Genomic DNA, 23824 nt, shown 5'->3' with positions numbered 1-23824 from the left:
CATCTGCTCCTAGACACTGTCAAAGACGGGACAGTGGTCTAGATGATCCAGAGTGCCAGCACGGCCATTCTCATGCCCATATGGGGTAGGTGTGAGCCATTTGTAGTTTTCAGGGATTCTGTTCTCCTTCCTGTAAAGCAGGCCTGGTAACTCTTTGGGAGGGGAGGATACTGAGAAACTCACAGAAAGCACTACTTTATCTTCACATAGCACTGTCAGCCCCAGGATCTGAAGTAGGTGCTGTGAATTTGAAGTGAAAAGTATCACATGACAGTCTTCCTTGGTGAGCCAATGGAAGCCGGTAATGGAGCACTCATCCAGGGAAGGACTTGTAGTCAGAAATGTGTTCACTTCTTACTTGCAGTGACAAACAATACCTAGGGTTTAATGTAGTCATCTTCAAAATGGTCACTCTAGCCGGTTTCACTTAGGGTAGTTTGGAAATATACAACTCTTTTACACCTGTTTTTTTATATACATGTTATTTATACTACACTTTTATAACTGGGCTGTTATCACAAGGTGGTTTCATTAAATCCATTGGCAGTTTTCTTATATTCATCCATTCTGTTACCCAAGTGTACTTGTGAGATCACACCTGGTGAACAGCAGTAAGTGAGCAGTTGAGGGGTTCTGTACGATTGGCATTCAGCCAGGGCTTTCAGGCTTCCCCACATTAAATTTGGATTTAGCAAAATACTTACTGCACACTTGTCAAACCTAGGCTTATATCTCCACCTTGATGTCTAACTACAGTAAGCATCGGAGGATGACACTGGCAAAGAAACATTTCCTAAATTTTATGTAATCATTTGGAATTCAGGAAGGATTGATTAGTATTCCGGAGATGTGACTGCTCAATATTTATACCATAGAGACTTGGCAGAAGCAAATAATGGTACATAAAGCTGATGCTTGTCTTAATTAAATGCAGTATAATAGGTGTTGGGGATTTTTCTTCTTACTGAAGAGAGCAGTTTAGCAACAACCAGATATAACTCATTCTGAAGTTCAGAGTTTAAAACTAATCAATATGTATTTATAACAAGGGAGGGACTGAATATAATTTATTATTAGCTGTCAGCTGACTAATAGATAAAAACAAGATTTAAGTACATTTTTCCACTTACTAATTTCTGACAAAATATTTGCCCCCTTTGACCCTTGATTATTTTTTGCTGTACTAACAGTATTTCAAAATAGACTTTTTGAAATTAACGTCTCATCTGCAGATAGACTGGGAGTGAAGCCAGAGAAAGCAGAATGAGACATCTAGCTAAGACCATACTTTCACTGTGACAAACTTAGTAACATTTCCTAATTTTATGATTAGGAATCCTTAATGGTAGGTGATATTTTAATATGCTCCTTTAAAGTATACAATCTACATATGTGACAATGAGCAGGTGTTGCCTGGCAGGCAATGCAAGGATGACAGGCACAATTCCAGCACACCTACAGTCCAGGCTTGTCTCAAATGTTGCAGCAAAAAGTTTTGAGAGGGAATATGAAGAAGGTGGGTAAAGAGATCTGGCATATTAAGCCTGACAGTCAAAGTGGAGAAAGCAGAAAAGTACTTGGTCTGGAAAGGTGGTGACTGGGAAATGGAGATGGCATTGTGAGCAAGTCAGAGTCAGGAAATGACCTTCTGATGCTTGCGTGACTGATGACAGGTAAGGAAGGAACAGCTACAAGACCTTGAAAGTGAACACGTCTGATGTACCAGGGAAAAGGGAAGATGCAAAAAGATAGTGAAGCAATGAGCTTGGACGGGTATCTTGGCAGCACCATTTGCCAAAGCCAAAGGAAGAAATGCTGTGGTAATTGAGACTTCATATGATGAGGCAACATGGTATTTGTTAAAAGCCTAATCTACTACACAATTGCTACTGTGCACATCCCATGGAAGGTAATGAGAATATATTGGCAGGATTATCTATGTAATATTAGTTTGGCATTAATTATATTAGACACAGACAAATTTGAAGGTGAAGATCCCCGTCTCTTGGAAGACCTCACCTCTGGGTATAATAGAGGCTGTTTCTTGAAATCTGAAATCAAGATGACCATTTCTATAAATTATTAGGATACAGCTCATTCAAAAGTTACAGACTTGATGTCCAAGTGCTGGAGGAGATCTATGGCTTGCGTTGAGCGCAAGGCTGAGGGAGGTAATGACAATGATCATATAGGCTGTTTCTTGTACCCAAATAAGTCAAAGTAAATTTCATAGGCAAGGAGTTTAAATTTATCATAAGTCTGCTAATTTCACAGTTTTAAAAAACTTTTCTCCATTTGCCAAGTACGAATTTGATAACATCTAATGTGAGTAGTTGCCAGCAATCTTACATAGTCCCTTGCTGCTGCATGTCCCACATCACCTTGGAAACTAGGGATAAATCTCTTATTACAGGTGATGAGGACCAGGAGAACGATTAAATAGCCATTTGGCTCCTGGAACATTTAACTCTTCTCTGGGTCTCAAGCAAAGCAGCCAGGCTTACTCAACTCTGCCACTAGAAGAGCTATTCCACTTTTCCACTTTAATCCTCCAGGAAAGTAAAGCAAATGAATATGGACAAAACCTCATTTCAGAATCATCTCATGAGGAATATTCTCCTTTCATGGAGCCAGCATTGCCCAACAGAGAAATCAACCCTTGTTTCTAATTCTGCTTGTGACTCCATTACCGACTATGGAGCTTTCAAGTCTCTTAAACGATGTCTCAACTACCTTGTCTGGTTAATTGAAACAACAGTTATCTATCTTCGTAAATAGTGGTGAAATCCAGAGTATTAAAGATACTATGTAAGGTACAACTAAATTGAAACAATGTTTGAAATATCAACAGATACCGTAACAAAGATCCTTGCTAAAAGGAATCTGATTTTAAATATCTTTAATAGATTTTGAGAAAATTTGATCCTTTCTTTTACAAATACTCAACATGAAAGTAGTTCCTTGCTCTATTTTTATATTAGGGTCAAAAACTTTGCAAAATTTTGAATATTCATCTTTTGAGAGACTATTTTTAGAAGGGAATTTTAGTACATGCAGGACAAAGTGGATTTTCTTTTGCGCTGTTCTTTTATTTCTCTGCTTTTTCTGATTTCTTTACAGAGAAACAAAAGCAAAGGCATATTCCCTTCACTTTATCTGTCAAAACCTGTAGCAAAGCCAAACAATTAAAAATCAGTCCTTAAATTTCTTATGGATGCTAAATGATGATGTATGGAGTGATGACTTTGACAAACAATGCTTTGCTCCTGAGAACACTTTTTCAGTGAGCTGACAGGTTTTAGTCCAGCCTCCCATGCAGGTTCCACACATAGTGCAGGCAGTATGAAAGAAAAGTAATACAGTGTCTATCTTACAAGTATCCACCCTAAAGAAATTGCTAATCAATTATTTTTGTGAAAAAAACCCACATAATATAGGAAAAAATAAAATACAGACACTGATAATCAGTAGTTAAGAATTAAACTAGTATTTTAAATAAAGACATATTTAATTGTTCGGCTCAGCCTTAGGAGTAAGAGTCATGAATGATAAACCTCTTGCAGGAATTCCAGAGAACTCCTTCTGTTTCGTGGCTGATTGAGTTTTTTGAATAAACTACACTAAATTATAGAGGAAATTTGGTAATCACTGTTGATTTGTCACAATTTTATTTCATAAAATGCAATGAATGTTGCAAATTCATCCTTCATATAACTGTTGAGTACAATGGCATTATTCAAGGCATGAATTTGATCCAATCTAATCATTACTGGTCTATGTTCTCTGCTTGTCTGACAGCTGCAAGCCATGGAAAAAAAGATTAACCATCTTCAGCAAGTACTTTTTCTTTTCATGTTGTTTTTTTCTAAAATGCATATATTACAAGGTTTTGAAATAACAATAGGATTAGATGTTTGAGAGAAAATTAGGTCATATATTTGCTAGATACAAATCTCGCAAGTAATTAGAAACATGGGTATCAAGCAATATTTGTATTCTGTACTGCTGCCTTTGTGTGGAGACAGTGGGGATTTCAGAATAACCCAATCAGTGTGCTCTGCATTTTTTCCCTCTCTAATATGTTTATTGAATACTAGTAAGTATGGCTTTTAAACAGCTCCTGTAAGGGGGGGGGAAATTACCTGCACATAACCCACATTTATACTTCTCTCTACTTTTGGAATACTTCTACAATTTCTGTCCCATTTTTAATACACGTTTTAGATGCTTAAAGTGCAAGTTTGATGTATTACATATGTAACAGGAAGTATGGGATTACATAGAATTTTTTTAGCTCCTATTGGCAGAAGTGTTTAACATCAATGGCTACTTCTGTTAACCAAGTTTCCCAGCATAACACGGGAATAAATGGCTATATATTAAGGTATAGATAAATGAATGAATATCCTTAATCTTGGAGACAGTAAGACCATCCTATAGCCTTAATCTGAACATGTTCTTAAATGTTTCACTGAGTGAGGAACATGCTAAAGGAATATAATGGCTAAATTCACTTTGCAGTTGTAACAGACAACTTATTAAACACTTTTCAAACTAGAATGTATAGACTAAAAACTGCTCCTCATATATTTCTAGTTGAAAACACACATTGCAGAGGCTCTTACCTGAATGTCTACACATGGGTGACTGTCGGACATTTATTGGAGATGCACTGCAGGCTATGCCAAAATCCCCTCTTTCTCTTATCCCTGTGCTCCTTATGCAAGATTGGACACTAGAAAAGAAACGAAAGCAATGGCTGTCTCTGAAGGAGTTAAAATAGAGAAATGAAATACTGTAAAGAAGCAATGAAAAGAACTGGAAGGAGAATTAAACAGGGGGCTGGGGGAAAAAAGGGATCTGCAAGAATAATGGGAGGAGTAGCAGAGAAGAGGATATCTGGGCAGAGCAGCAGTGGTCAATGAAAATGAGGGACAGCAATGATGTGGATTAGAGGAACAGAGAGAGACCAGAGGGCTTGAGATAGGAAAGGTGTCAAGAAAACAGGGGGAAAAGGCCAGGAAGGAAAGAGCAACCATGGAACTGTGATCAAAGCCAAGCCAGAGGTGGAGGAGGAGGAAATAGAAGCAAACAGGAAAAAAACAATCAAGGAAAATTCGGAAACAAACTTGCACACAGCTGTGATCATGAATTGGGAGGCAAAAGGGGACTGTGCAGAAACACTCTTTCCCAAGCTCATGGCTTGGAGTGTGTACTGACGACTTCTGCTGCCAGGAAAGGGGAAGGGGGTGAAAATTTCAACTGCTTAGGCTCTGGCAAAGCTGCTACCAAGATTGAATGAACCTCTCCGAGCAGCATTTCCCAGCATTGCTCTGGTCCTCTGCACAGTCATCGAAGCATGGGACAAACTGAAACAGTAAGTCCCAAAACATACCATGTGGCTTGCAAAAGTTTGATCTGCATATGGCCATCCTCCTAAGGATGTTTTAAGACTTCTTTCCTATAAGATTATTCAAAGATTAATAAGGAAAATCCTACATTTAACATCATTTCCAGTACTGGGAGGGTTTGATGTGTATTACAAAAATAGTGCACAACACCTCTGCTTGCCAGATGAAGGAAAGTCTCATCTCAAGAAAGAGAAAGATTGTAACATCAGAATGGGGAATGACACTACAACAGCATCTTTCCTTTCTCCCAGCACCAAAAATTGTTATATATATATATACCAGTGAACTGCTCAGGACAAGACAGACAATATTATCCAGTCTTTCACTGGGGGAAAACCCATAGCCTAAGCAGAGGAAATGTTTTAGACTGTTCTTCAAGCCCAGTCTGAGGCAGGCCGGATGGGTGAGTAGCTTGAGAAAATCCTTTCCTCTTGTTGAAGTCCATCTCTTCTGGTAGACATCTGGCTTTAGAGAATGGAGTCACCAGCAAGGTTGGAAAGGACAGGCATCAGACTCACATCCCCTAAAGAAGTGCTGGAAAACAACACTGCACACTGAAAAATATTTTTTCAGAAAGCAACATTGCTAAGAGGTTACTGTGGGAACGGTGTCATCCAGACTGCAGACTGTGCTCCAGCTGGCCAGCTCTTACCTGTATTTCCTTCTCCCTTTCTATTTTGAGACAGGAAAAAAAGACCCTCACAATTAATTAAAAACATAGATAAAACTACCAGAGATAAGCCAGGGAGTAAACAGGGAACAAAGCAATTAAGAACATTCCTGCCAAAAATTCACTAGGCATACTGTAAAATTCAGAGATTGCTGTGCCCCTCAAAAATGAGGCAGAGAGAAGCACACACTTAAAAGAGCTTTCAAATACTTACGTGCCTTTGGCTCCCTTTCAGGATGCTGTGGAACTGGAAATAGCTGTGGTAAACGTATTTTCTCTGCATTTGCCTTTCTTGACAAAACAGCTCCAATATTTTGATCTCAAGAATAATAAGCGCTTTTGTGTTTCCTTTTCAACTAACTGCAGACTTTTGCAAGTTAAAAATTAATGACAACTTCTCTTCCTCATTTTTTTAAACAAAAACTTTCCATGGCCCTTTTCTGAAAAAAAAAATAATTTCCTACAACCTTTAAGTATTCGTCTAGCTGGCATTCAAAGCACACTGTGCCTCTCCTTCTGCAGTAACACACAAACCAAATTTCCACCACAACAAAACAAGCTGGCTCATGGAAACCATTATTCTGAAGATGAAACATCGTGTTGTGTCCTTTACCACTATTACGGGCAGTCAGTCTGTTAGAACATATTGGGCGATTATAGGCTAGTCTTTTCAGAGAAAGCCATGGGTTTCAAGTTAGCAGTAACCATCTATCAATTCTTGAGATTATGCCATGATTTACTGTCACAGCATCATGTATTCTCTGATTTTCTGCCTCCTGTGAAACACTGTGCTTTCCTTTTCTATTGATGTATCAACTATAATACTTACAAGCAGCTACAGAAAAATCAATAGCGAACTTTCATTACTGTGCACATAAAGAGTACCATGCTGTGAGAGTACCTAGCTGTTAAACAGTCACCAGCAGTAAGGTACACTATAAACGTCTGTTATTTTGGTCTAAATGAAGAATGCCTGAATTTGAAACATCAAATATCTAGGATTTCTGACACCACTGGATTCTATGTCAAGTTTTTCCAGTCTGTGATTTTTTGTTTTCCAGGTGTCAGGCTTGATTTGTCTTTTCTGTGCTGGGATCTGCGTATTTTTTTAAATCTAAAGCTGACACAAGAAATTAATATCAAAATAAATAAAGTATTGCTGGGCTGTGCTTAACTGTAATTTCATCAGGTTTGGTTGGACAGAAGTGGTAAGAATTGTGTTAACTTTTGCTGAACTGGTCTGTATTTTACTAGTCAAAGTAAGCTGACTTAGATTAAGGTGAACAGACTGATAATCTCTGTGTCAAACACACAGACAGAATAGAGGTGAAAGAGGTACTACAGTGTTACCACAGACTCAGAAGCGCTCCCAGGACCGTGCACTAGGAAAAGCACCGAGTTGCTTTTCAACACACAGTTTGGTAAAAAAGGTATAATTTTTGGTTTGAATATATTTATTTGTCTCTGGGAACACACTAACTTCCAATTAGTGAATGTAAATGAAGAATGGCATGAACAACAGTAAACATGTGAGCGTACTACCTTCAAAACGTCCGCAGCATTTGGCTTTTCAGGACGTTTCTCCAGCAATTGGGTAGGAGTCCCTGCAGGGCAGGCGGGCAGTTCTGCTGCAGGAGTTCGTGGGTACTTCGGCATTTTGATACTATGGTGATTTACAGCTACAACTGCACTCCTTGTTGCTGAATACCTTAGATTTGAAAGCCTGTGCATTTCCATAAAACTAAGGCATGAGCATGCACATGTGTACTCACATGAACTGCATCCTGCCAAATGCATATCCCACTGTCTGCTCTGGCCACAAGGTTATGGGAAATCACTATTTCTTGGCCTGGATATAACCTTCAGGAAAATTAACCTTTAAAGAAATCCGAATTGCTTTTACACTTTTCATAGTACTAACTCATTTAACTTTTACCATAAAATGAAGAACAGAACAGAAATTTCATTCTAAATGACAATTCACAGTCCTGTCTGTAAAAAAACACCTACAGGTGGGGAATCACCCCTGCCTTGAAGAGTGCAGTGAGATTTAGCTAGAACAGACCTTAATCCAATGAGTGCTGATTTAGGTGGAGGTGGATCTAGAATTAAAAGATCCTTCCAGATCCTAAGCAATAATGGCAAAATCCACAGTCTAATTCAATAAAGCATCAAGGGACTCAGCAGAGCTTTGCCGGGATCCTGAGGGCAGGTATGTCACTGGTGGGGTGAGCTTGGCCAGAGCAGGAAAAGTGCAAACCTCAGTCTGCAGGAGGCTGAGCTCCCTGAAGCTCCCCAGCCTCTCTGCAGACCATCACAGCAGACACTGCGCAGTGCCAGAAGTGCACTTGCTTCCTTCATCTGGCATGTGGCATCAGAGGACCAAAAAGTACCTCTGCTCTTGTGCAGGGAACATGCCTTTTTTGGCACTGCGTTAGGGGCAGATCCAGCCAGAGACTAATGGGGAACTGGAGCCCATTAATTCACACTCCTCATGTTAAATCTATGACTACATTGTCTATGGAAACATCTCATACATATCTAACCAAACATTTGCATCTGAGCTGAGCAGTGAGCACAAATCTGGAGTTTACCTGACTTATTTCTCCCATTCCTTGCTGAGCAATTGAAACCTTAAAAATGTGCTGAGGCACTACTTTATCTGAGAGCCTCCAGTCCTTTCTGATCAGGGCTTCTTGTCAAGAAATCAGAGGCAGCTGAGAAATAAAACTCTCTTCGAAGAGACTCATATTTGAAATGCAAGTGTAAGAGTATGTCCTCTGTTCCACTCTTCTCTACCCTATCTGTTTAACTCATGAGTAACCACGTTGCCAGAGGGACTTTCAGGTGGGCTCTTCTTTAGCTTTCATATTGGTAGATTTAAAAGGGTAAGCAAGGCAGACAAAGAACAGTTGTATAGACATCAAAGTCTTTGGGAAAAGAGACCAAAGGCTAATACACATCTGGGTGCCTCTTCAGTGTTTCATGCATGCCAGCACTGACACTTGCAGAGTGCCAGTGTAGCTGCAGATGTCCCCATTTGGGCTTCTGTCACTCTCATTTGCCAAAGCACTTCCACAACTAAGCGCAGACCTACGTCACAGTAAAAAATGAAATTTGCAACTTCCACTCAGATTAACAGGCAATGTCAAAAACAATATGCTTTGAAATACTGCAGCAGAAAATGACTTACCTTTGTTGCGTTTACTGTCCATGAAAGCAAGACAGAGTACAGGAGAACAAAGTGTTTCTGTTTCCCACCACCTAGCAGGAGACCTGGCAGCCTGGGCCAGTCAGGGGCATGGGGCAGAAGCCCTGTCCCAGGGCCGCCGGCTCTGTTGTCACTCAGCGAGGAGCACCAGTGCATGGTGCATTGCGTTTCAGCAAATCCATGGGCCGTTGCAGTCAGGCACGGCAATGATCTGATGACTGAGACACACACGTGTATGACAGGACCAAACTCATCAGCACTTTCCATCTAAGCCAGCACATATTTTGTCAATGTGAATTTGATAGGGAATTGAAACCACATCTGAGAGGCAATGGCTTCAATGTACCATGAATGGTCGTGAGCTGTCTGCAGTTATATTTACATCGTAAATAATTGTAGCTGCCCAAAGTAGAGTCTAACTCTACTAAATAATAATAGTAAAATTCAAATGTTTGGCTAATAGGAGTCACATTTTTGTTTCTACTGCAATTCTACTCTAGTGCTTTCAGCACTGAGCAATTAAATGAATGCTTTATACTATTTCAGCACAACTATATAAGAAAATAGTTCTTTTACTGATTTCCACTTCCCATATCTTACACGGGTAGAGGTGACTATCTTTTCCATGTTCTTTCTAAACTAGAATTGGCTTCCACTGATACAACTTAGTCGAGTGAAAAAAACCCTGTTAGTGTGAATATTGGCACACAAAACTAGTAAAATCATGTCTCTAAAAGTCTCAAAAAAGAGGAAGAATAGGTTTTTGAAATAAGTATGTCTGAAAGATGATTGTTTGATTGTTTCACACTGTTGTCTCAAAATAGTGCAAAAGACTTAAAACTCTGAATTGTCAATTACACTGACAGAAAGTCATAGTATTGTACCTCTTAGATCAGCATATCACTAAAACACCTTCATTTAACTATATTTCCTTTTTCTAAAGTGAAAGTATTGTAATAATTTTTGCCTCTGTGGGACTTTGGTTCTCAACAAAAGGATAAAGCCAAACAAAATTCACCATGTAATAAAAAAGTGGCTTGAAGTTCTACCCTTATCTGCAAACCACTATAATGATGTAACTGGCTGGTCTAATATTGTTAACCAAGTTCAAAAAAAGTTTGAAATATAATAATTAAATGCAAATACAGTCCTGATCCAAAAGACCAGAAGAATGCCTTTAAGCTAGTATTTATAACAAGAGCTATTCGACTGAGCTCTCTTGTAAATTTTATCATACCTGCGGCAGTTTTCCTCAGTCGATTAGCTGGAAAGCTGAATATATCCTGAGGCAAACCAGACATCTAGTAGAGGCTAAATTCAACTACTGGAGCTTAAATTTGGCTTAATATATCCCCACTTGGATCTGCCTGTTTAATTCTCTTTCATATGATAACGTTGGTTTATTCATAGTCTGGACTTGCCACCTGAACAAACTGTACCTCGTATCTTATTCTAATGGAATAAGAAAACTTTGCAAAAACCACAAAAGTTCCTGAGTGAAAATCAAATGCAAATTTGGGATTAAAAACTGTTTTGTAAAGTGACTACAAGATTAGTACAGAGAGATTTTTCCCCTAAGGAGTACTGCTTTTTATGATCATGCATTTTTTATACTCTGCAGAGACAGATGGGCTTTATAAAAGGATACAGCCTGCTACTCAAAAGGGTTTCAGTGGCAGCTGCACTTCTGTGTTTTAACCTCAGTAGACATTTATATTCAATATTTTTCCAGAAAATATTTATATTTCTTCTTTTAGGACTGTATCATCCTTTGGTATAGTTCCAGTGGTGGCAGTAGAAATACATCTGAGATTAATCTGGTCCATTATTCCTATTTTAAAAAGTACTTCTTGAGTAGTAGGAGAGGGACAGAAAGAGAAAGGATAGATAACGTGCAAGCTTCTCATGAGTGCAACAAATCCAATCATTCACAAAAGTTGCAAATGCCTACGAAAAACCAAAGTGATTATTTTCTAGACAAAAGCAAATCTTCCTAAAATTTTCATTCCTTTTTTCTAAACATTAATCTTCTTCTCAGCTAAATAATAGGTTGTTTCTCGCTGCTCTGTACATTATACTGTACTATTATTGCAAATTGCATACAACAGCGTTCCTGCCTCCGTTCATAACTTCAAGGATTTTGTATGATGCCCCTATCACTACTCCCAGGAAATTCATAAATATTTGTGACATGCTAAACTGTTCACACCCTACAAATTGTAGACATTGACAGCCAGTTCCCTTAAAACACCAACAATCCTGCATTGTTCATGTGCTGGTGAAGATTCAAATGATGTTTCAGAAATTAACTGAGAAAAGCATTTGGTTCAATAAATTTACTATTATTTTATTTATTTTAACTCTTACCAGAAGCCTAGTTTCTGTTTTTATCAAATATGATACTTTTTTTCTGGTAACTGTAAGCGTGATATAAACTAGTGCTATGGCTGTAGATTTGTCTGCATTTAAGCATATATATTTTTTAAGTCTGCTGATAGCATTATAACTAACATACTAGTTTTCTTATCTACGCTTATTCCAACTGAATAGTCGGAAGACAAACATTTCTAGCCCAGACTTATAATATCAACATGAGATTAAGTGAGGAGTTAGGAAAAATGAATTTTGACTTATGTTCTTTCTCAGTTTATCTGAGACCTTCACTAAATCGCTTCTGCCCCAGTTTATCAATGTGTGCTAGCATACAAATATGACCATGGCTCCAGAGGATAGTGGTTACACAATTTTTTCCTGAAAGAGAGAGACTTAGATTGAGACAGTTTCTCCAGGACTGATCTGTTATTTACCTTAAGTGCTCACTAGGTCAAATACACAAACAAACCTGGAAGCAGGAACCAGAATCCCACGTCAGCCCAGTGAGGTTCCCTCACCACCAGCCTACAAAGGCAGGCTGTAAGTGTGGGCTTGAATCAGATAGGGTTATTTTTTCCAGCAGAGCTTCAACCCCAAGAATGGAGCACACTTTCTCTGAGAACAGCCTGTAGCTAGCAAAAGCTAAGACCACTCTCTGGCATGGTGGGAGACACTCCAGATGTTTGGAGAATTTGCTTGTAGACACAGAGCAAGTGCTGTTGAAACTCCTGTTCTTCTGTCATGTCTTCAAAGAAAGCAGCAGCTACTCTTTTATGTGGAACTTAATCCTATCAGTGAACGCTAAGCATGGATTAAAATACCTACAGAATAAGCCTTTGGGCAATAGACAGGCTGCTCTCAGTCCCAGATGAGTAAGAGACAAGCAACACATTGCATTGCTCACCCAAAGCAGGAGCAAGTGTGGGACATCAGCAGGCGCATAACTCCAGGCATGGAGGAAGATTTAGAAAGTGAAAGAAAGTGAGGTGTCACTGGAGTTTAAGCATGGTGAAGATGAAGCACCAGCAGTGGAACCACTGCTTCGGACTTGGTGCCTATGGTCTGTCCCAGAATCTTCTGGGCTGGGCCATAGTTTCATCAACCAGCTGTCCCAACTTGTTCTCCACACCCCTGGCTGTGTAGCTGTACCTGGCCATGGTTTTCCTCACCAGTCTCAGGGAGAAACACTGGACTTTATTTAAGGGTGTAGCTGGCTGTGGACTTTGGGCCAGGACTTGTGAGCTGTTTTTCCTCCAAAGAGGCCTGGCAGGATCTTGTTTTATTGTGTTTCAATGACCATCATATCACGTATGCCTCATTTGGAAGTAATAAGGATGTTGGCTCCTGGGGTGCCACGACGAGAAGCAGGTGGAGATTTTGTTTGTTTGTTTAACTTTCAAGTCAGTAAATCCAGCCTGAGCTGTTGAAAGTCAAGCTGCTTTATTTTCCTGAGTGATGACTCAGTAATTACTCCAGTCATAAAGATTCGAGAGATCAAATTAGGCTTTGCCCTTTGTCTTTACTGGAACTGCAAGGAAAGAAACAACCGAAACTTAGTAAAATAATTTCACAGTTGCAGAACGAGAGGAATCCAGCTTACTTCCCCATATCTGCCTTTCCATTGCAGAGCTAACAGTAGCAAAAGCAATTATAAAATTCTTCACAAAAGTCAATAAGCATGGTTCTTAAGAGACATGACGAGATTATATTCTCAGTAAGAATCTGCCATTTTATAACGTTATTGGAATAGAAAAATATGCTTCAATATTTAAATTAGAACTAGAAAGAAGCCTACTGCTATAAAACAACAACAAAATGTGTTTATTTGAGTCTGAGTTGTTCTGAAACAAACCAAAGGTCCCTCAAGATTGAATACTGAGGGGATGAAATAGGATTCAGGCTAAGAATTACCGCTTGTTCTCTCATAAGCATCTTATTCTCACTTTAAAAGTTCATATCATTTTGCCCAGTACTTAGATGTGAATGAAATACATTGCTATAGAAGAATTTAATCAAGATTTTCAAAACAATGTGCCCATTACCTGATGTTATGTTCAACTGAAAATGAAAAATACTTTATGACCCTAATAAACAGTCAAAGATCGATTGTTACCCTGCTACAGATAGCTTAACCACTGCCAAAAAAGAATCCTTCTAAAGACAGGAAAAGTTTTCTACCCATTCAGTTTGGACTTGAGAGTCTTAAGAAAATAAAAGTGGTTTCTGTTTTCATAATGTAAAGGTTTTGCAAGGTTTGGAAAGTGCTAAATAAAGTGCCCTACCACTGATTAACAAATACTTCTATCAAACTTTTTTCCCCATGACTTCTGAGTAAACAATATTCAGCACAACCCTGCTGTAATAAAACTGAGGGGAATTTTGCAGTAAGGAGCTTATCTTTATCATAAATCTTTCTTCATGATAGCATTTTGTCTGTCAAGAAGGCTGAGCTATAGAATGGCATACATTTGCCTTTGTGACAGATGTGCTATATGGAAGCGCTGTTGTTGCTATTAGTTTCAATGAAGGAGAATTGTGGGCAATTTTCAGAGATTGGTGCTTTATCAACCATTACTACTCTTGCCCTCAAAAAATTCTTTATCACATGTCACAATCTACCTGTGTTTTAAGTCCCATAACCCAGAGGGTTTGCAAGGCTAGCAGAAAGCGGGCAAAGAAACTAGGAAAAAGGTGTGTTTATACAGAAGATTTGGTAACTTCACATCCATCCTGGGTAGCCTCCCTTCTTTGAACTATTCTGGGGGAAAAACCTTCATCAGAATTAACCTATTCCATCTTCAAGGTCAAATGGGAATTGGGCTCACACCAAAGCCTCTGACTGGAACCCTGACTTTGGGCTGAGGAGGCAGGTTGTATCTTTCCTTGCTGCTTGGTACTGAGTCTTCTTACCTGGAGTATCTGTATGACTGTTTCCAGCCTTACAAAAGTGAGAGATTTCTCCCCACAGAGAAGCCTAAACACAACCTTATTTTGACCTTGCAACACCAGGACTTTCAATGGTGCAAAATGCAGAGGCAGCCGAGCCTTGTGTGCACGCACCTCTTCGTCACTTCATGTAGAAAGAGTATCTGATAAAAGGCACGAGCAGTAAAATTGAACCAGCTTTCTTTGGGAAATATTTACGCTGCTCCTAAGGAGTTACTATTTTTCAAACTCAAATCTCTCATTCTGTTTCATTTTTCTTTTCAAAATTCCCAGACCAAGGGAACCTCTCTACAGACTAGTAGACCACCAAATCTTCAGTATTTCATGTTTGGAATATAAGAGGAAGAAAGTCTCTCTGAAACCTAAACATTTTCCCCCTCTAAAGACCAGACCCATTTTTTGGGAAAATATGCAAAAGTGTTCTCCTCAGGCTGAACGTTGTATGCAGTTTCAGCTTAATGCATGGCTTTATAGCAGATGTAGAAAATAATCAAAATGGGGGGATTTCTGGGAATACTGGTAGATCTTTACTGTGACTGCAGAGCAGATCCTGACACACTATAATACTGTTTTTGTCTTAATCATCAAAAGTAAGCTATAGAGAACAAAAATTCTTTGTTTGACAGAAAAGCAATTGCTATTTCTTGTAAAGCATATAATATATTCCAGAAGACCTAAGGGTTTACTTTCCAATCAGGATAGAAAAAGATGTGCGCCCCACTGTGAGCTCACAGTAAGGCTGTTTCATGTAAAAAGTTGGTAATTAGTCCCTGAGTGAATAAAGTAGAAGAGATAAGAGACTGATACTTACTGTAGCAACACAAAACACTTTTTCTAGCTGCTAGGATTTAAAGGGTGTGTGTGTGGGAGGGGGGGACCTATTCCTACTCATTTAATTTACAAGCTTCTAAACCTTGGAAAATGATTTCTTGCATTAAGCTTTAATATGTGTACTTTAAATTGTTACTAACCGATGTAAAGATTGATAAGAGACATTCCAAATCTAAAAAGCAGACAGGAATGAAGAAGTACATGAAAGTGTAAAAGACTGTTGTGCTTACAACTCACTAGCAGACTTCACGCTTACTGTACCCCACTGCCTTCAGCGGACTTACACCAGCATCACTTGATGTTTCACCAAGTTAACTCATTAGCATTCAAAGGATCTTTACCAAAAAGGAAATACTTGGAAAACTAAATCATGTGCCTTTAGCCAGAGTTCTATAACAACTACCAAGAACAAAACAGGAAAACCATCTAGTTACAAACCAAAGTTATTCTTTAATAACATCTGTATCCCTATGAGCTAAATACTAAGTACCAGAAGTAAAAACTGTATGGAACTACTTGTTCTACCTGCAAAGCTTGGAGCTACTGGAAAGAACTTAATATTCACATGTTTTCCTTTCTCATTATTCATCTTTATTAGAGCTAGAGTTTGCGACTCTCTCTCAAAAATAACTACATCATTTATATTGCAACTATGTGTTCAGCAAACATCTTTTTAACAATACAGAAAATACTATACGAGAGCTTGAGACATCATAATGGAGCTCTCGCATCGCTCTCAGCACATATCCCTCGACTTCTCTCTCTCTGTTCAATTTGTCTTGTGTGCTTTACTGCAGCATTTATTGTTAATGTGCACGAGATGAGAACACTTATCAGAAGTCATATACAAAAATCTTGGTTATTTCATGAAGAGTCACTCGAAAATACATAACTGGTCATCAGGTTGCCTCTAAAACCCCACTATTTTGATTGCAGTCCCAGCGAGGTCTACTCATAGATGACTTCTGTAATGAAGTCTTAAACAGTAATCATTTGGACTGTATCTGATTCAGTACAGAAACTGGAAAATTCTACATATTTTCACTGGTTAACTAATAATATCTTGTTTACAAGCACTGAGCCTCACCACAAATACCAAGAATTTGTGCAGAGGAAATACATTAAAAGCATTATCAGGCTGGACATAGTGTAGAAGACCCAAAAGCACTTTTTGTTTACTATTTGTGTTAGCTGGACTTGTTTTTACATCTGACTTCAGTGCTTATGTTGCCACATACAAGTATTTAAAGAAGTGCCCACTGAGATGAGGATAAAAACCCAACACAGACCTTCTTACCCCATAGTTCTCTAATTTCCATGCAATTCAAGCCACCCCACATAGCTGACGAGCGTACAGGAACACCTATACAACGCACAAGTACACCTACTGCCAGAAGCCACCGATCCTGTGTATGAGGGTAACACAGATGAAATAGTACACCTCCTTTTGACTAGGAGTATGATGCCAACACAGCTGAAGACAGAATGTATCTCTATGAAACGTACATTGAATTCACCACTTTTGTAGGAAAATACAGAAAATTTGCAATTCTCAGATTTTGTTTCTTCTTGATCTTTGTAAAAATTGATTTCGTGATGTTGCCAATAAAAATATATTCCATGCAGTAACATTTAGAAAGAGAGCAAAAATGAGAATGAACATAGTTTTCTGAGAAGTCAGGACAATCCTATCTCGCAGCATGATTCAAAACAGACAGACAGCAATAGAAAGATACACTTTTAATCTAAAGTTTCTAAAACTTCCTGATGTTTAAAGTTATTTTTAATGGGGAAAAAAGTTCAAAATACTTATTCTGAAATCATAATACATTTTGTCTTGCTGTTTAACACAGTTTAATCTCCAGCACGGTCCCTGTTTTCTTTAACAATTCATTCATGATTGCATTTTGCATCTGAAAGCAACCTATTTCAAATAATTGTTACTGTTCCTTTCTTAACTTTATGAAAATGTGCTTAGAACACCCAATTTTTAAACCAGGTTACACTCACTACAAAATACCTTGGCGATTTTATGTAGGTATGTAAAAAAATAAACAGCTGTATTTTATGGGAGAAAATGTCCAGTGTAACACTTGAAAACATGATTACCCAAAGATCTCCAGAGACGCTGGCAAAAAGACTTTGCATAAATGAGTTTGAACAGCTAAGGGCCCAGGCACAGTAGCTTCGAATTTTCCAGTTCTCACTCTGGATAACGCAACATTCAGATGATCCTTGTTGGACAGCCATCACAATTTAAGTATTGCTGGCAAGTTTCTTAAGACAGCTAGCAAAATTTGGACAGAGGGCATGTCCCTGGTTCCCAAGCAAGCAGCACAAATCTGGGAGCCACTTGCTTCATTTCCAGAGTGAAACTGGGACAGGAAAGAGGCAGGCAGTAACAACCACAGCAGGAAACACTCACCCCAGCTCAGGCAAGGGTGAGCCCGAAGTGCAGCCGGCAGCCAGCACGCTCCAGAGAGGCTCCCACCCAAGTCCTGTAACTCGGGCCCCGGAGGCTGTGCGTGTTACCCTGCGCTGCCACCAGGATCCTTGGCATCCTTCCTATCCTCTTGTCTTGAAGAAAATTTTTGCCTCCTCCAACCATTTCCCTTGTGTTCCAGCACAGACTTATGTGCAGGAACCAATATTTGCTCTATTTAAAGCAGTTCTAGGAAAAGGTGCAGTGAGACCCAACTTACAAAGCCTCCTCCACTGCTGATGGATTGGGGGACCAACGCGTGTTCCTGTTTTGCAAAGGAAAACATTCATTTCCCCTCCAATCAAAGGCTGGCATTTACAATGAACCAAATTCTGCCAAATTCCCTATCTCCCGTGCTCCAAGAACATCCAAAGAGGAGCACATTTGTCTTTTTTCAAAATTAATTAGCAGCGTACTTATGCTCAGTACCACCATGCTTTAGCGTTATAAGAAATGGTGTTAGAATATTCTACTGATGGTATCAATGATCAAACATCAGCCAACACAAGTTCTCCCAGCAAGAGCACTTGGATCACTTCACTCTTTCTACATTATAGCAGTGCTGTATTTTGCAAGCTTTGGAATAACTTTTGCGTTCTCCAGGTATGTTGAAAGACGATGTCGTCAGAGTAATTTTTACACAGGGAAGCAAATAATGAGGAGTTAATATACTGGCATTTATCTCTGACCAGCATTTCCAGAGCTTGAACTTGCTGTATAGGAACAGAAGATAACCAAACAGAGGCAGAGTGAACAAACTGTACCTGCCTTCCTGATGTAAATGCCCCTGTTGTCCAATACCAAAAAAAAAAATAAAAATCAGTGTTGGATTTCAGAAACCATATTCGGGTTAAAGGGTGTTCCACCCAAAGGACAATGATTTCATTTTATAAAGATCATTAGTCAGTGAAATATATATTTTAGAGAGTTTCTAGTAGGGAAGATTATTTTGGCAGTCACTGGAGTGTACCAGATGGTTCATTAACATAGACTAGACAAGTCAAAGGCTTTCAGAATCATTTAGAAAATGTCAAACAGAAACAAGAACCCTGTCACTTTTTATTAGAATTAACTACATCATACCCTGGTCACAGATTTCACCTTGGGTCAGAAAAATTAATATAGAATTATATGAATTGTGTAACATACTAGGTTAAAGATAGGGCTTCCTCTTGGGACTCATTTGCTAGCAATATATTATGGTCTTCTACTTTAGGAATCCTCAACCATTCTTTTTGTAAGCTATGAAAAGAGCTGACCTTGCTCAGACTCCATTGGTGTCTAATTGATTTGAGGTATATGCAGAATTTCAACAAGACACTCTGCTAAAGCTCTTTTGTGATCATTTTCCCAGGAAAGTTGGAAAAAGGGTTCACTGAATATTCAGCAGCTTGTAAAGTATGCTTTTGTCAGGAGGAAAAAAAAATACATGCATTTAGTGAAAACACTGCCTTCATAAACGGGAATTAAAATGCAACTGAATTGTTGTTACTTTTTTTTTTATTATCATTCAGATGTCAAAAATCTTGAGAACTTCCAGCTTGTGGAAGGTGTTCAGGAACAAGTGAATGCTGCTCTGCTGGACTACACAATGTGTAATTACCCACAGCAAACAGACAAATTTGGGCAGCTTCTTCTGCGACTACCAGAAATTCGGGCCATCAGTATGCAGGCCGAAGAATACCTCTACTACAAACACCTGAACGGGGATGTGCCATGTAATAACCTTCTCATTGAAATGCTGCATGCAAAGAGAGCGTAAATGATACCCACTAGAGCTTCTGCTTTCAAGGAAAAAAATATATTCTGAACTGCTCCAAGCAACACTAATTAAAATGTGGTTTTAAGACTTTGCAAAATGGTATAATAATCAAATACTAACAGTAAATAAGTGATGTATCAGGGTATTTGTATTGCAAACTGTGAATCATACGCTACACAGCCCCAGAGGAGTCTGTATAGGACTTTCTACTGGAGTGAAGTGAGCTTACCAAGTGGATACTATCACCAATGTCAACATGAGAAAGGACAGAATGATTCTTGTGTATTTAACTCTGCTGATTGCCAATATGAAGAAACTAAGGAGAAAAAAAATGGATCTGTATTACCGAGCTAAGGTAGTGGGGAATTTAAGTGCACTGAATTCCTTCACTGTATAGCACGACTTCTGAAACAGTTATAACAGATGCAAAATCGCATCTATAGCATCTTCTGTCATCCTTCCAAGGACCCAACGCTTACTTCTTCTGTGATAAATGATGTGGCATCCGTTCAACAATCTGTAAGAGAGAGCTGGCGTAGGCCACGTGCTACGTAGTGTTACCACCAAATCCTAAGAGGCTGGTTTTGGCTGTCGGTCTCTCAGGCCGGCAAATCGCTAATATGAAGAGTCTGTTATCCAGTTAGCTTGGCATTCTTACTGTGTTCTGAAGTTTGTTCCGTCACGTGTTCATGTTGTTCTCTCAGGCAGTATCCCTCTTCTGCTACTGTTATAGCTATTAAATAGCTGACATAAGTATTCCAAAACAAATTAGCCAATTCAACTATATACTTAACTAGTGCAGTAGCTAAAATATGGCCCTGCTATATATTCATGGCCATTTCCAAATAAAGGAAATGGAGGTATTTCAGCCATCACAAACAATATCTTTGATCAAAAAACCAAAAAATTCTAGGACACCAAATACTGATGTTAAAAAGCTAAAAATAAAATTTAAACAAATGCATTCAGTGATGCAAGAATAGACAAATTAATTGCATGACCTGATAATGCCGTGGAGCTTATTAAGAAATTATCTTTAAAATTGTCAGTAATTAAGAAACCAAATTTCAACTCAAACATCCAATATCTAATATCTCCTTCTCTGGAGATATTCAAGACCCGCCTGGACAAGGTCCTGTGCAGCCTGCTGTAGGTGACCCTGCTTCGGTAGGGGGGGTTGGACTAGATGACCCACAGAGGTCCCTTCCAACCCCTACCATTCTGTAATTCTGGGACTCTGTAATGAAAGTTTTTCGTTTTAAACTTAGGTAATACACATCTTTTACGCAAAGAAAGAAGAGTGATACTGCTATGTCTATGTAGGCCAAAGTCTGCTGCAGAACAAATATTAGAGAAGAACAAACAATTCTCTCTCTGTCCAAATGAAGATATCAGTATTAACATGTAGTGCCACAGCTATAAGTCTTGCCTTATTTCATTACCCTTAAAGGTAACTGTGCAGGTGTGGATCAACATACGTTTAAAATAAAGTATTAATCTCTAACAATAACAAAAACCTAGTGTTTACATTCTTTAGGTCCTGTGGGGGAAAAACTGTGATAAAATTGCAGAGCAGTGATTTCCTTGGCTTTTTTTTTTAAATTGGTAATTATTTTACCAGTACTTAATTACTGTATGTCGTGAGACACTAAAATCAGTAGGGGTATTTCATTTTTACTTTTAATTTTTGAGATTATCAGCTGCACAATCACTTGTAGAAACTGTACAAAATCCTAATCCTTTAATTTTTTTTCATGAAGATTGCTGGCTTTTGAATAGTTTATTTATATTGTATATGATAGTTTCCACTGTAGACAATTATGATGCTAATTTATTGTTCTTTGGTTTCATCTTTATATAAGATATAGCCAGAATGAAGAAGCCAAATATCTGTGTTTACTGTAGCATGTCTTCAAGATAGTGGAACATAGTTCAGGGACACACAAGGGTCTTTACAAATTAAAATCACTCACTTGATTAAATGTCTATAAATCTTCATAATCCTAAATGTAGTTTATTTAAATCTATTGTAAATTATGTGAGTTATAGCTTTTTCCGTTTCATGTGAACTTGAAAAGGTGCATTTCTCTCACTTTTTTCCAATCATTCATACATTGTATACCAAAGACATTAGTTATTGCATCTGCATTAGTACAAAGCACACTATTTTAATCACCTGTATTAATCAGCTCTAATAGTCTGTCCGTGCATAGGGTACAAACAGAACAAAGCCTAGTGTCTGTGACTCCTAGAAGCCTGTCTTCTATCACAGAACACACACACTGTCGTACGGACCAACCCCAAACCACGCACAGCTCCCTTCGTCATCCCATACAGCAGAGGTGCAAGCATTATTTAAATAAGCATTCTCCCTCAAACAAACAAAATTAACAGAAAGTAAGATGGGGCAGCAATTGTCGGTGGCTGTGAAATACATATACCCACGTGTACAAAATAAGTGTCGTCATTCTTTCCGTTTTGAAAGAAAAGCAAAGCATATTTCAAGTGCTTGCATTCCGCATTATCTCTTTTTTCCTGTTGAAAAGCTACAGTGAATGTCACTGAATATTAAGAAAAAAGCTTAAAAAAGTGTTGCTAACTGTATTCACAGCACCATTATCCATACACAAGACAAAAGAAATAAAGAAAGGACATAGAAGAGCAATTTTTCCTACAGTTTAATGGAAACAATTTCAGATAAACTAACATATATTTGCCCACGTCTGTGGTTCCAAGAATCCCACCAGATTGCCCAAAGTACACGAACTGAAAAAAAAAACACCACTACCCCCTCCAACACACACCACCACCCCCCCCCCCCCGTTAATTGTTAACTGCTTTGTAACCAGACATTTACTTCTGACTGCCTTATTGATTACATGACATATTAGTAAAAGCAGACTAAAATTCAAAGGGTTTGGCTTTGGCTGGTTTATTATAGTTGTTCTGTGTTTGTAAACAGACAATCTGTAAAGTTTGACTATTTGTATTACAGATGTTCTGCAGCTGCCTTGGATTTAAATCCATGCAACTCTTAGAATGTGCAGTGAGTTCCTTGTTGAAGTTGAAGTTCTCTTACTGTATCGGTGAAATACATATTGTCATGTCAGTTCTTGCCAGGAGTTTCTCATCACCAATGGAATTTTTTTTTCAGTATTTCAATAAATATTGATATGCCCATGCTGATTACTTTATAATTGTCTTTATAATAACATCACTGCACTGAAGCGAAGCACCAATCAAAAATCAGTTACTTGGAAGAGGAGAGTCAAATGCAGGAGAAATAAAAGCACCAAAGAGAACTTGATGTAGAGCGGAAGACACAAATGTGGAGAGCGGCACCTTCACAAGCTCAGACAGCGATGGTGAAGTTGCCTAGGCTGAAGCAAAATAAATACAGCTAAACAGATCAGAAAAGCTGAATCTCTAATCAAACAGGAATTTACCAGCTAACACTTTCAAACGACTACCTCTCACCTCATACTGCACACTTCATTTTTGCCTTACGTGTCACCCATAAAGAGTTAAGCAGCCAAAGCACCAGAGAGGGGAAAAGGCCAGAACAAAAGCAAGCCAGGTAACAGGATCCAGCAGCGCAGGATAACCTCTCAGCAATGTAAATACGAGCAGGGCCAGGGGCAAACCCGCAGCTTCCAACACAACTGCCAGCGGAGGCTGCCAAGCAGGCAGATGTTACTGCTACTAGAGAAAAATATTTTCCGAAAGTTGCCCTCTGGCTCAATTGATTGTTGTTGGAGAGTAGGAGGTGCAGTGGTCCAAGAGAGCTTGTCAGCAGCACCCTACTGTTTTGAGACCAAGCCCACTGCCTCCCCTGAGCGGTCTGGAGGTTGAAAAGGGGCTGTTCTCCGAGGTGCCAAATGTTAATGCTTCAAGGGAAAAAAACAGGGCTGTAATTAGCTATTTACAAACCCTGTGTTCGAACGAAAGCAAGCTTGTTCAGTGTTGCAATAAAAACAGAGTAAAACAAATAGGATTAGGTGGCTTACAAGTGAGGATGGATTATTTTAACTTCTCGGAATCATAACTGAAAAGCATGATTCTGTCGAAGACACGGGAGATTTCAGCGTTAATGTATGTTAGGCAGTTTTCCTTATGAGAGGTATATTTTGGGGCGATA

General features: G+C 38.8%; 1 protein-coding gene across 2 annotated transcripts in view; it reads left to right on the top strand.

Moving 5' to 3' along the window:
• Positions 1 to 22883, top strand: part of NR5A2 (nuclear receptor subfamily 5 group A member 2) — a 99791-nt gene extending 76908 nt beyond the window's left edge. For both annotated transcript variants that reach the window (XM_009934851.2, XM_075422304.1), the window contains one exon: positions 19439 to 22883. In XM_009934851.2, coding sequence (XP_009933153.2) covers positions 19439 to 19686 — 248 coding nt within the window. In that variant the 3' untranslated portion in view covers positions 19687 to 22883. The remainder of the gene's footprint in view (positions 1 to 19438) is intronic.
• The last annotated feature ends 941 nt before the right edge of the window (positions 22884 to 23824 follow it).

The sequence above is a fragment of the Opisthocomus hoazin genome, chromosome 6 (genome assembly GCF_030867145.1).
Source record: "Opisthocomus hoazin isolate bOpiHoa1 chromosome 6, bOpiHoa1.hap1, whole genome shotgun sequence".
Lineage (NCBI taxonomy): Eukaryota > Metazoa > Chordata > Aves > Opisthocomiformes > Opisthocomidae > Opisthocomus > Opisthocomus hoazin.
This window is presented reverse-complemented; position numbering and strand designations above follow the sequence as displayed.